General features: G+C 36.7%; 1 protein-coding gene across 1 annotated transcript in view; it reads left to right on the forward strand.

Moving 5' to 3' along the window:
* LOC110383457 (acetyl-CoA carboxylase) overlaps positions 1-11,304 on the forward strand; it is an 87,720-nt gene extending 76,416 nt beyond the window's left edge. The window contains exons 48-54 of the mRNA XM_064042611.1: positions 4,976-5,091; positions 5,596-5,688; positions 5,805-5,899; positions 6,173-6,238; positions 6,502-6,681; positions 7,291-7,431; positions 7,983-11,304. Coding sequence (XP_063898681.1) covers positions 4,976-5,091; positions 5,596-5,688; positions 5,805-5,899; positions 6,173-6,238; positions 6,502-6,681; positions 7,291-7,431; positions 7,983-8,048 — 757 coding nt within the window. The 3' untranslated portion in view covers positions 8,049-11,304. The remainder of the gene's footprint in view (positions 1-4,975; positions 5,092-5,595; positions 5,689-5,804; positions 5,900-6,172; positions 6,239-6,501; positions 6,682-7,290; positions 7,432-7,982) is intronic.
* Positions 11,305-12,855: the final 1,551 nt, after the last annotated feature.

Genomic DNA, 12,855 nt, shown 5'->3' on the forward strand with positions numbered 1-12,855 from the left:
GATGTATGCTGATCCTGACGCCAGGTCGGTACTGCATCCACATGGGTTACTGTAATGCTAGTATACATCCCGCCCGGCGCCGAGCTGCGAGGCGGCGCCTGGGCCGTCGTGGATCCTTCCGTCAACTCGCTCAGGATGGAGATGTATGCTGATCCTGACGCCAGGTCGGTACTGCATCCACATGGGTTACTGTAATGCTAGTATACATCCCGCCCGGCGCCGAGCTGCGAGGCGGCGCCTGGGCCGTCGTGGATCCTTCCGTCAACTCGCTCAGGATGGAGATGTATGCTGATCCTGACGCCAGGTCGGTACTGCATCCACATGGGTTACTGTAATGCTAGTATACATCCCGCCCGGCGCACAGTAGATCGACGCCATACAAGCGTTGGGACATAGGATATTTAAATATCCAAATGTCAATTTTTGAAAAACGAGTTATGCCATCGTATTTGTCTTCTTATTAGCTGTTAAAAATGTTACTAGCATTTTCTGATTGGACTCTTACATCGAGAGCTATAGCGCAAAATGTGATTTAAATGTATGGGAAGTGACTTAAAAACTGATGTATCTCGAGATTCCCTTCGCCTTTCGACTTGATTTTTTTATATGGTAATAAGACATATATTTGGCACATTTTCTTCAAACAAACATGGTGCGATAAATGTGCCCGTTTTAAGATACAAGTATAGACCGATTTTTGCAATATCATCTACATATTTATTTATAAGTTTCACATATTTTATCTCTGAATCTCACTTCAGTGGTGACTCACTGATATGGTCAGGCCATAACTCATTGGTGCACCGATAATATAATCTCTGGAAATAATTATATACTACTAATGAGGTAATTTGTTAATTTTTGGTAATTTGTTATTACCTAAATTTTAATGAGGTGATTAGCTATTTTTTTGGAAAATTAGCTAATTACTTATAAAAGACCTTTTTATTGTTTACAATAAGAACTCGAATCGATTTTTAACATACCTACCCTCATAAGTGCCAATTTTGGAAACCATATAAATAGGCGCATGGTTGACTGAAATTAAATTAAATAAAAGCAGTCGTTTTTTATGAAAAACAAAAAAATATTTTATTGTCACGCTTAGTTACTAAAAAAATAATAAATTACAAATAATAAAATATGTAAAAACATCAAAATATACCTACAATTCTATTACTAAGATATTTATTGAAGTACTTAACTACAATTTACTAATAACTAATTTCATAATGATAAAGTAAGGACAAAATTTTAAATTGGTTGACACTAATATTTAGACATGATAAAAACAGTAAAAACAAATATTCAATATAACAAACAAAACGAAGAACAGCATCATAAAGCATCATAAAAATCAATAGTCACAGAAAATATCATCATCAGATTCTATTTCAGATTCTTCAGAATCGCTATCAGATATTAAATTCATAACGTCACAAAATTCTACTTGATTTTCTTCTGTGACTATCATTTCATAAACTTCTTTAAACATATTTCTCTTTACGTTACGATCCAATTTTGGTCGTATGGTTGTCAAAAAAGGATCTGAAGTGAGAAGCAGGTTATGAAGTACATCTTCATTACAATTAATACTACTACTTTTTCTCGAGTGAGACTCTCTAAATTTACGAAAATCTTTGTTTCTCGCTTCAGATGCTTCTTCTGACAAAAAACCGATTGGCACTATAGACAAATGCTCAATTATATGAGCTCCATGAATAAGCAACTTATGAATACTCACAGGCATATAATACCATGGATAAAGATTGGTAAACATTTTTGCAGTATCTATACAGAATTCATTAAATTTGTTTACAATAATTTTTTCACCAGAAGAAATACATTGTAGGATCACACCAAGTCTTTGCACTAAAGCAACGTCTAGTCCAGTTATATCAGCAGTTTTGGCTGGATCTTGAAAGAACCTTCTAGCTGAGTTTCCGTTGTTTGTCGTCCCACTGCCTTGTTTTACAACGTCTAATAATAAACCAGTTTCTTTTCTGAATCTGTCTTGAATGTTCTTTTTTCTTTCGTCTACAGATTTTTTGGCATCGTCTCCTCTTGATTGCCAAGATTTAATGTCTAATCTATATGCTATATGAAGCAAACATTCCATGGCACGGATCCATGCATGAAGACTGCTTAATCCATATTTATACATATCTTCGTCCACTGTTTTTTTCTGAACCAATTCTATATTGTTCATTTCCTTCGGACGCGCCTTACACAAATCGCAAACTGCTGTAGAAGTGCCAGAGATATAGGATGCCACTTTTCCATCTATCATTGTCAAGAGCAATTTATGCTTGATAGTTGCATTTTCACATTTCGTTGGATTTAAACTTTCTATTTCTGTTTCTATATTAGTCATTTCGTTTTTAACATTAAACTCCGTTTCTTTCATGAACTTCCACATAATGGGTCGGCAGAAAGACGTTGATGAAGGCCGTTGGTTTTGCCAAATAATACATCCATCTTGAGTTGTGAGCTTCAATGGCACAAGACTCGCCATGAACACGCTTTGTAGTTCTTGATTTGAACAATCCGACTTTTGTTGATGTATACTTTGATTTGAGGCTCCATCAAACCCCATTTGCTTATTAGCAGGAGTTCATCTTTGTCAAGACTTATGTCCAAACACTGAATAAGTCTATTTACAGTTAAATCTAACAGAGCTTGAAGTTTAATCTTAACAGAAGTTTCTGTTATTGTTACAGCACTGTTGTCAGGGTAGCACTTTTTCTTCTCTTCTTGAAGTTTATAATAACTAGGGTATTTACAAATTCCTTCCTTTTCACTGAAATCTCTTAGTGTTATGTATCGAAACTTTGATAGTCTTAAAGTGACATATAATGCCAAAGCTTTTTGGGATGATATTTCTTTCATTTCTCCAAATTGAATAAACTGCTTTACTTTAGAGACTTGCTCTGGATTTTCTAAAAGGTACTGCAGGATTTCAGCCACATCTTTTTCCAGATGATTTGAGGCTCGTTTGAGCAGAGAGACGATTTCTTCCGTGCTATAGGAGCTGCAACTCGATTCTGTGCGTCTTCTTTTTTGTTTGTTCGATAATTCTTCAAAAGGTTTGCGGCTTTCTATCGAAGTAGATGTAGATGCGTCGGAAACCCGACATTCCGGATTCATCACAACATTTGTGAAAGAATCGGATGTTGTCGCTGTTGGTTCTTCAGATGCCTCGTCTATTTCTTCTTCGGGTATAATAACATTCTCTTTCCAATTTTCTGGCCATTTGATATCTGCTTGCAACCAGGAGGAATACTTCCGCATAAATGCTTCTTGATTTCTTGAAGATTTCATCCATTTAGCATAGATCCGATAACAAAATCTACGACACCATTCTTTAAGTTCTTTTTCAACTGCGTCTCTTAACTGAAAATCACTATTGGTTTTCAGAGACGTAAATAATTGATTATAGTCCCGAATATCACCACCTTCACGTAGAGAAATGTAAAGGTCGAGGTAAGTACCGAAACCGTGAAAAGACATAATGACAACACTCGGATGAGGATGAAATTACAACTAATGCTCTTCAAGTAATGCACCTATTTATATGGTTTCCAAAATTGGCACTAATGAGGGTAGGTATGTTAAAAATCGATTCGAGTTCTTATTGTAAACAATAAAAAGGTCTTTTATAAGTAATTAGCTAATTTTTCAAAAAAATAGCTAATCACCTCATTAAAATTTAGGTAATAACAAATTACCAAAAATTAACAAATTATCTCATTAGTAGTATATAATTATTTCCAGAGATTATATTATCGGTACACCAATGAGTTATGGCCTGACCATATCAGTGAGTCACCACTGAAGTGAGATTCAGAGATAAAATATGTGAAACTTATAAATAAATATGTAGATGATATTGCAAAAATCGGTCTATACTTGTATCTTAAAACGGGCACATTTATCGCACCATGTTTGTTTGAAGAAAATGTGCCAAATATATGTCTTATTACCATATAAAAAAATCAAGTCGAAAGGCGAAGGGAATCTCGAGATACATCAGTTTTTAAGTCACTTCCCATACATTTAAATCACATTTTGCGCTATAGCTCTCGATGTAAGAGTCCAATCAGAAAATGCTAGTAACATTTTTAACAGCTAATAAGAAGACAAATACGATGGCATAACTCGTTTTTCAAAAATTGACATTTGGATATTTAAATATCCTATGTCCCAACGCTTGTATGGCGTCGATCTACTGTGCGGCGCCGAGCTGCGAGGCGGCGCCTGGGCCGTCGTGGATCCTTCCGTCAACTCGCTCAGGATGGAGATGTATGCTGATCCTGACGCCAGGTCGGTACTGCATCCACATGGGTTACTGTAATGCTAGTATACATCCCGCCCGGCGCCGAGCTGCGAGGCGGCGCCTGGGCCGTCGTGGATCCTTCCGTCAACTCGCTCAGGATGGAGATGTATGCTGATCCTGACGCCAGGTCGGTACTGCATCCACATGGGCACAGAAACCCAAGTTACCCACAATATAGGCATCTTCATCAGGCTTTCCATGGTTCCACTGCAAAGACAGACCGGCTCGGAGAGCATCGGCGCGCATTTTTCTTGTCACACAGACCGGAGTCGGCTCCGATCGGCTGCGTGAGGTTCAATCGGAGCCAAACGTCAGCAAGACTGAGAAAAATTACGCGATCGGAGCCGGTCAGCTATACCACTATATATATCACTATTTCACACAACGCCTTCGAGCATTCTTAATGACAAAAACAGTGCACATGCAAAAATAAACCTTACTACGTTACCTAAGTACTTGATTTTCAACGTGTTAAGAATTTGCTCTCCTCTCCGAGCCGGTCTGTCTGAACGCTTAAAGAACCCATAAAGATAATATTAGTAAATTATAGTTATAATGTTTACTGAGTACTGAAACACTATAATTAATCAAATTGTTGTAAAATCAGGTAATATACGATTTATTTATTATTATTCACAGAGGCGGTGTGTTAGAAGCAGAGGCTATAGTTGAGGTGAAGTTCAAGCAGCGGGATATCCTCAAAACCATGCACCGTTTGGACCCTGAACTACAGAGGATTGGCGCTAGGATCTCAGGTAAAAATATTAATTTTCTGAGACTTAGATTATTTATTTATTGAATTTTGTCATTCACAGGTTTAATTAATTATTAATTAATTAATTATTAATTAAGAAAATACACTTGATAGGACTAAATGCTATAAAATCTACTGAAATATTATCTGCTTCCCCTTTTCACAACTATTTAGGAGTCATTTATTCCCACCAATTTTATCCCCATTTTCACCAACAGATACCTAAATTTAGGGATCCCCTAAGAGCATTTAGGGAACACTTAATACGAATTTCGTTTTCACCAAAATTTAAGTGTCCCTTATAACCTTTATTATTGGGGGAGCCCTTATTCTAATCGACACTTAGTTAGGGAAACGTTAAGAGATTGTAGGTGAAAACGGACATGAGTTACTTGTTCACAAGATTTTCCCATATCCACCTACTCACCGCGCCAAGCGTACCTTAACTCAGTCACATAAAAAAATATATAAAAGTAATATTAATAGATATTTTGTATTGTTACAGAATTGAAGGAACAAATTAAGGAGATATCAAAGAGTTTGGACAGAAGAGGTTCTATTGATGAGAGTCTCATCAGAACGGATACAGGCAGGGCAGGTAAATACATCTTCAAAATATGAGTTTTATTTGCATTTATAAGATTTTCAGAGAAACATTTGAAATAAGGAACTTTCGGAGTTTAAATAAACAAATATTGTGTTTATTTGTTTTAGCTGAAACTCGTGTACGCGAATTAGAAACAGAACTACTGGCAGCAGAGAAGACATCGAAAGCGCGCGAAAAGGAACTGAGCCCTATCTATCACCAGGTAAAAATATTTGGAAATACTTGCAAATAATTTTTATATTTTTTTTCCTACTTTTTGTGTCTATATTTTACGTGTAAATCAATTAATTGTGGTTTTGGCGATAGTCAAAAAACAACGCCAAAATTATGCATTTTTTAAATGTAATGTGTTGGTATTTTTTTATTTATTTATGGTATATACTTATATGGTTTATGGACTATTTATATTATTATTTTTTAGAATGAATAGCGCACTACATGTTTTGCATAATATATAATGCGTTTTTTGTTTTAGATCGCGGTACAATTCGCGGAACTACACGACACTGCAGAGAGGATGTTAGAGAAAGGATGCATATTTGTAAGTATTTGTACTTAATCGACCTGTAACTAATGTAACAATAATTTAATTACAACGGAATCTAAGTTGCATGAGTTTTTAAGTTCCTTTGAAAATTATTGCGAATACTTTTTGCAGCTATTTTTCAAGGCTGGCAGTCAGGTTATCTGTAACTTTTTGTTTTTTTATTGGTAGGTGAAAATTTGGTACTTGTCCTTGTAGCATTATTATTGACTACTTTCTATTGGGTTCTACATAATCATCATTCATTATTTTATTTGCAGGACATAGTCCCCTGGCGTTCATCTCGCAAACAGCTATACTGGAGACTGCGACGTCTTCTACGACAGAACGAGCAAGAGAGGCGAGTGCAGGCCGCGGCCCGGCCGGGGCCCGCCATGCAGCAGGGGCCCGCCGCCGCCACGCTGCGCAGGTGGTTCACTGAAGACCGTGGCGAGACACAGGTCAGTAGTCATATAGCAGGGACCCGCCAGCCATGCAGCAGGGGCCCGCCAGCCATGCAGCAGGGGCCCGCCAGCCATGCAGCAGGGGCCCGCCAGCCATGCAGCAGGGGCCCGCCAGCCATGCAGCAGGGGCCCGCCAGCCATGCAGCAGGGGCCCGCCAGCCATGCAGCAGGGGCCCGCCAGCAATGCAGCAGGGGTCCAAAACTAGGCGTATCTGTAATTGAGAACACATACACAATAATATAGACCCGGATCAAAATTCTGCGTTTTATGGTCCTAACTGTCGGTTTCACCGGCTACTATTAAAAACTTTGATAGCCTATTAGACATTTTTTGATGTCGCAGGTCTTGGATATCCTGCGGGTTGTTCGAAAGAGATACCGCGGCCCTGGTACATAACAGGCCTACGACGGAACACGACGGTTTTTAGTCAGTAAGAGTCTGACACTCCCTCACCGCTGCTAACCCACAGCGGGAGGGGTCATTTGATGATTTTTGACGTCGTTAAAAAAAGGTTTTGGATATCAATATCTGACAGAAAACATAAACTATCAGACAGCTAACCGACATTATGTATGACGTCTAACCTTGTACATTTTCACCCACAGTCCCACCAATGGGAGCACGACAACGAGGCGGTGTGCCGCTGGCTTGAGGCTCAAGCCGGTGACGACAACTCCGTGCTGGAGAGGAACCTTCGAGCCATACACCAGGATGCCTTGCTGCAGGCTGTCAATGATCTAGTGCTGGTGAGTACACTGGCTTCATCATTCAACCCTTGACACCAGTCTAACCAAGGGGCTGTCATTAAATATCTTTAGCAGTCGTTGCGGGTAGTCGGAACCGGCGTAACGGCCAGTTTCTTCATCAAAAGTTAAAGTCAAAGTAATGTCTAAAGTAAAAGTAACGGTCAAATTCGTTTTTTCAAGGCTAAAGTGACAGCAAAACTAATAGAAAAAAACGAGTTTGACCGTTACTTTTACTTTAAACATAACTTTGACTTTTACTTTGGCTTTTACTTTTGATGAAGAAACTGGCTGTAAGTCTGACACCAGTCATACCAAGGGGTATTGAGTTGCCCAGGTAACTGGGTTGAGGAGGTCAGTCGCTCCTTGTAAAACACTTGTGCTTAGCTGCATCCGGTTAGACTGGAAGCCAAACCCAACATAGTTGGGAAAAGACTCGGGAGATGATGACCTGAAAACCTAATGAATTATACACATGAATATTTAAAAAAAAATCTCAAGCAAAATCCAAGAAAGTGAATATAACGTTACTAAAATATATTTTCTATTTACAGGAACTCACACCGTCTCAACGGTCGGAATTCATCAGAAAACTGTCCGCTTTAGAAATGGAGCAATAGATAAATATCGAATAGGTAATATTTTAATTAACTAGAACGAACAAATTTACTAGGGTACATATATTTATTTGTTGGGGCTTCTAGATGCGAATAAGTCTGTATAAATATTTAGAAAAAGAAGGAAAAAATATTTCTAGAAATCTTATTTTTTTCATATAATATAAATAGCTGAAGTTCTCAGTTTGCAATGCATTAAAAAAATAACCTAGAACCTCCTTTTTTGTAGTAGGCTATGATTTAAATATATGTTATTTCATATTTTTGTAACAACTCCACTTAACTATATATGAATTATAAAAATACAAAAAAATAAGATTTCCCGAAATGTCTCTTTTCTTTTTGCAAAATTTCAACTAGGCCTATATTTAGGAAAAAATAAATAGTTTTGCAATTTTAATATTTATAACAGACTCGAGTGTGTTAAGTTCAGATTTTATTACAATTAAGTTTCACAGCCATACGAAATAAGTAAAAAAATAAACTTTAGTTTTAATAATAATAATAAAAAAACTATCTTACATCCAAAAATCTATCTCTTAGTCTTCCATTTTTTAATTAATTTAAAACTGCCACAAAAAATCTGCCCATTTTGATACATTTTAAAAGTCTTCAGTATTAGATATAAAAAAATCTCAAACTACATTATCTCAATACGAAATGTAGATACATATCTCTTTTCTAAAGATCTTTTAGAAAATATTTTCAACTCCAATATAAGTAGATTTTTTCATCCTTACCCCGACTTTACACTCGTAAGTCGCTTTCGGTGAAAATTATGTAAGTAGCTTCCGTAAGTTGTATAGTTATCGGCACGAATCTTGCGCTCTGACCTTCACCTGCGCAGAAGTAATTTATTGGGTCCCTTTTGTGGTATGAAGTGAGGCGCGGGGGCTAAAGCGGTGATTGGCCCGCAGTGCATCGCGTCATAGCCGTCACTCGGGATTGGTTCTTTGCTAATAAATTACTTCTGCGCAGATGTAGGTCAGAGCTCAAGATTCGTGCCGATAACTATAACAAGTTCTAAGAAATTACTGTAAACGACTTACGAAAAATTATCGTAAATTATTTAAGTAAGCTACTTTCGTGAAAGAAACTTTGTAAGTGTAAAGATGGTTTTAGTCAATAAAAATACCAACGCAATTTTGTCTGTAAAAGTTAGTTCAAAGAACATACGCTAGTTTTTATTCCGTTAAGTGCTATAATCTTCGCGAGTGAAACTGCGGTAATAGCTAGTTTTTTCCAACAAATATAGTTATCGGCACGAATCTTGAGCTCTGACCTTCACCTGCGCAGAAGTAATTTATTGGGTCCCTTTTGTGGTATGAAGTGAGGCGCGGGGGCGTTGTAAAGCGGTGATTGGCCCGCAGTGCTTCGCGTCATAGCCATCACTCGGGATTGGTTCTTTGCTAATAAATCACTTCTGCGCAGATGTAGGTCAGAGCTTAAGATTCGTGCCGATAACTATACTACCTACATTTGTCTGGCTGTGAAACTCTGATAACATGACATTTTGTATGGATACCTGTTTTTTTATTTATTTAGAAAAACACCTTTTATAGTTACCTCTTGGTAAGTCAAGAATTTTGGTTCAAATACGTTTTGCCTTTTGACCGCTGCCGTTTTAGCCAATTGACTTTAGATGGCTTGGTAAAAGAACGTTGATTTTTAAAGTAGAATATAAATAAGAGAAAGAATATATAAGCTTTGCTTAATTTTTGAATGTTAAAAAAAAACTTAATTTAAAACTTTGTAGTAATTTACAAAAAAAGGATAGTATTTTTTCTATCTTTATAAGCCATAATAAAAATACTCTTACTAAGTACTGTATAATAGACGAAGCGACACAAACTTCAAATGTCTAATTTCTTTTTTGAAATTATGAATTTGGAATAAAATTGCACCCTGTAGCTTAGCGGTCAAAAAGTTAAACTCCATGTATAAAAGTATACATACAAAGCATGTAAAATTGTATACATAGTGTGTTATTGAAGTTGCGAATGTAATAAATATATAAAATTACATTTATTCAGCTATTGAGGCATTTGTTTTTTATATTGGCTGTGTAAAACCGACTTTATAATTGTAAGTTGCCTCGGTAAAAACCCGTAAGTGACTTACATCCACTTGGTCTGACGCCAGTCTAACCAAGGGGTATCGGGTTGCCCGGGTAACTGCGTTGAGGAGGTCTGATAGGCAGTCGCTCCTTGTAAAACACTGGTACTCAGCTTAGTCCGGTTAGACTGGAAGCCGACCCCAACATAGTTGGGAAAAGGCTCGGGAGATGATGACTTACAAGTGTAAGGCCGGCCTTAAGTAAGTTTGGGAAATATCAGATAAAATGAATTACTGCAATAAAATAAGATCTGAATAAAAAAATATAATTTATGACTATAATGTGCCCGGGTAGCTGGGTTGAGGAGATCAAATAGGCAGTCGCTCCTTGTAAAACACTGGTACTCAGTTGCATCCGGTTAGACTGGAAGCCGACCCCAACATAGTTGGGAAAAGGCGCGGGAGATTGTAATGGTCATAGAAAAATGACAAATTACTTTTTATATTTAATTCTGATATTTCTCAAACCACGAAAATAATCATGTTTTAGAAGCAATATCTAACTGTATCGTGTTTGTTTTGTTTTTATATAAAAATGTGTGAAACCTGCAATATGTACAAAAAGTACAATATAAATACATTCCTTATGATTTGTTGTGTAATTTTATGTTTTCTTTTTCTCTGTAATTTGTAGTTGGAACTCCATTATTTTGAAAAAAAAACTAGCATGCGAAGAAGTTTTGTGAATACTGTCTTTTTACAGAGAAAAGTAGGTACATATTATTAAAATATCCTTGTACCTTTTTGTCGTTTATCACATCAATTAAAACTTTAACTACCCTATTATAAAATTCAGTCTTAAAAAGTACCGTGTTTAGTACTAGGTTTAGACCATTAACTTTGTTCGAGACGATGGTTTATACATACCGTACTAAAAGTGGTATTTTGTAAGACCATGTTTTACCATAATTTGGATGAAGATTTTAAGTAAAAGAGACAGTTATTGAAAAAATACTTTATAAGGATTTGTGACCAATGGAGTTTCACCTACAGATTTTTTGTTTGTTGCAACACTTGATAAGCTAAAAGCCACAGTTTGAGTAAATAGTGTGATTAATTATGAAATCATTCGTAAACGCGTTATTTATTATTTAATGTTATTTACGTTTAAATGGGACCAAATAAATAAATGGTGTATAATTTATGCTTTTTTGTTTTAATTTTTTTCCTTTTTTTTACCGACAAGAGAATGATGATGTTGCTTTTTTTTTCAAATAGAAGTTATATTTATTTTCTAATAAAATTATTTTATTGGAAGTAAATATTTTTCTATGTGAAGTTGTTATTATTACACATTTAATTTTATGTTATTTTCAGTAATTCGGCAGAGCTTTTTAAATTAATTTATATCCAACGAGGAAACGTAATACTTTTTATACGTAATAGCACCTAGTGCTTAACGCAAACTGATATGATTGTGTATATAGTGGTTTATTGAAATAAACTCGTATATTTAATTTAGATAACTGTTTTACTCGCCTTACTATACTATTGATACTATTGATTAGTCTTATGTATTCTACTTCAATATATAAAAGAAACTCGTGTTAGTTACATTACTCATAAGTCAAAAACGGCTGAACCGGTTAGGCTGAAAATTGAAGATGAGATTGCTCAGTCCCGAGAGAAGGATACAGGACAGTTTACCTCGGGATGCGGGTGAAACCGCGGGCGGAAGCTTGTAGTATAATGAAGTCTGTCTGCAGCCAAGATTTTTTTTCAAAAAATAAGAGTTTAGAAGAAATTATAATAATAGAAATAAATACATTTAAGGTACGTTTCGAATGCCAGCTGCCGACTGCACGAAGTCGACCGCATCAACACTACTGGTTTGTATGTATTTACATGAAACCGTTTTGGATCGAAGCGGCAGCAGCACGTGCTCTCACCCTCAGATATCGATGTTGCTGGGGGATTGTTACCGCGGTCCTGGTACATAAAAGGCCTACGAAGGAACATGGTGGGTTTTAGTCAGCAAGAGTCTGATACTTCCTCATGCTGCTAACCCACAGTGGGAGGGGTCATTTCATGATTTCCAATGAAAACATAAAATGGATATAGGTTCTTTTCATGCAATCCGAAAATGTCGCATTTGCGGTTGGCAATTACAATCGGCAGATAACATTCAAAACGTAGGTATCTTTATTTGCGAAAGTAAACCACATAACGACAAATAATTTATATAAAACAAATACTATGCGTCACAAATACGCAATGCGAAACTGTACCATAACGCTTATTTTCCGTGACAGCTGAACCTAACGTAATTGACGTCCTCATCTCTCGAGCCTTTTCCCAACTATGTTGGGCGGCTTCCAGTCTAACCGGTTACAGCTGATTACGAGCGTTTTACAAGGAGCGACTACCTATCTGACCTTCTCAAACCAGTTACCCGGGAAACCTAATATCCCTTGGTTAGACTAGTGTCAGACTTACTGGCTTCTGACTACCCGTAACAACTGCCAAGGATGTTCAATGACAACCGGGACCTACAGTCTAACGTGTCATCCGAAACATGGTCATTAGTGTCCAAGATATACATAGAAAGTACATAGGTACAAACTTTTACACTGGTACTTGCCTGTCCTGGAATCAAACCCACTCATACATGAGAGGTTGGTTCTTTACCCACTAGGCCACCAATACAAAATAAATACTTTACTATTCTACAATAAAATTACTCTCTCTTCAAAAG

The sequence above is a fragment of the Helicoverpa armigera genome, chromosome 29 (assembly GCF_030705265.1).
Source record: "Helicoverpa armigera isolate CAAS_96S chromosome 29, ASM3070526v1, whole genome shotgun sequence".
Classification (NCBI taxonomy): Eukaryota; Metazoa; Arthropoda; class Insecta; order Lepidoptera; family Noctuidae; genus Helicoverpa; species Helicoverpa armigera.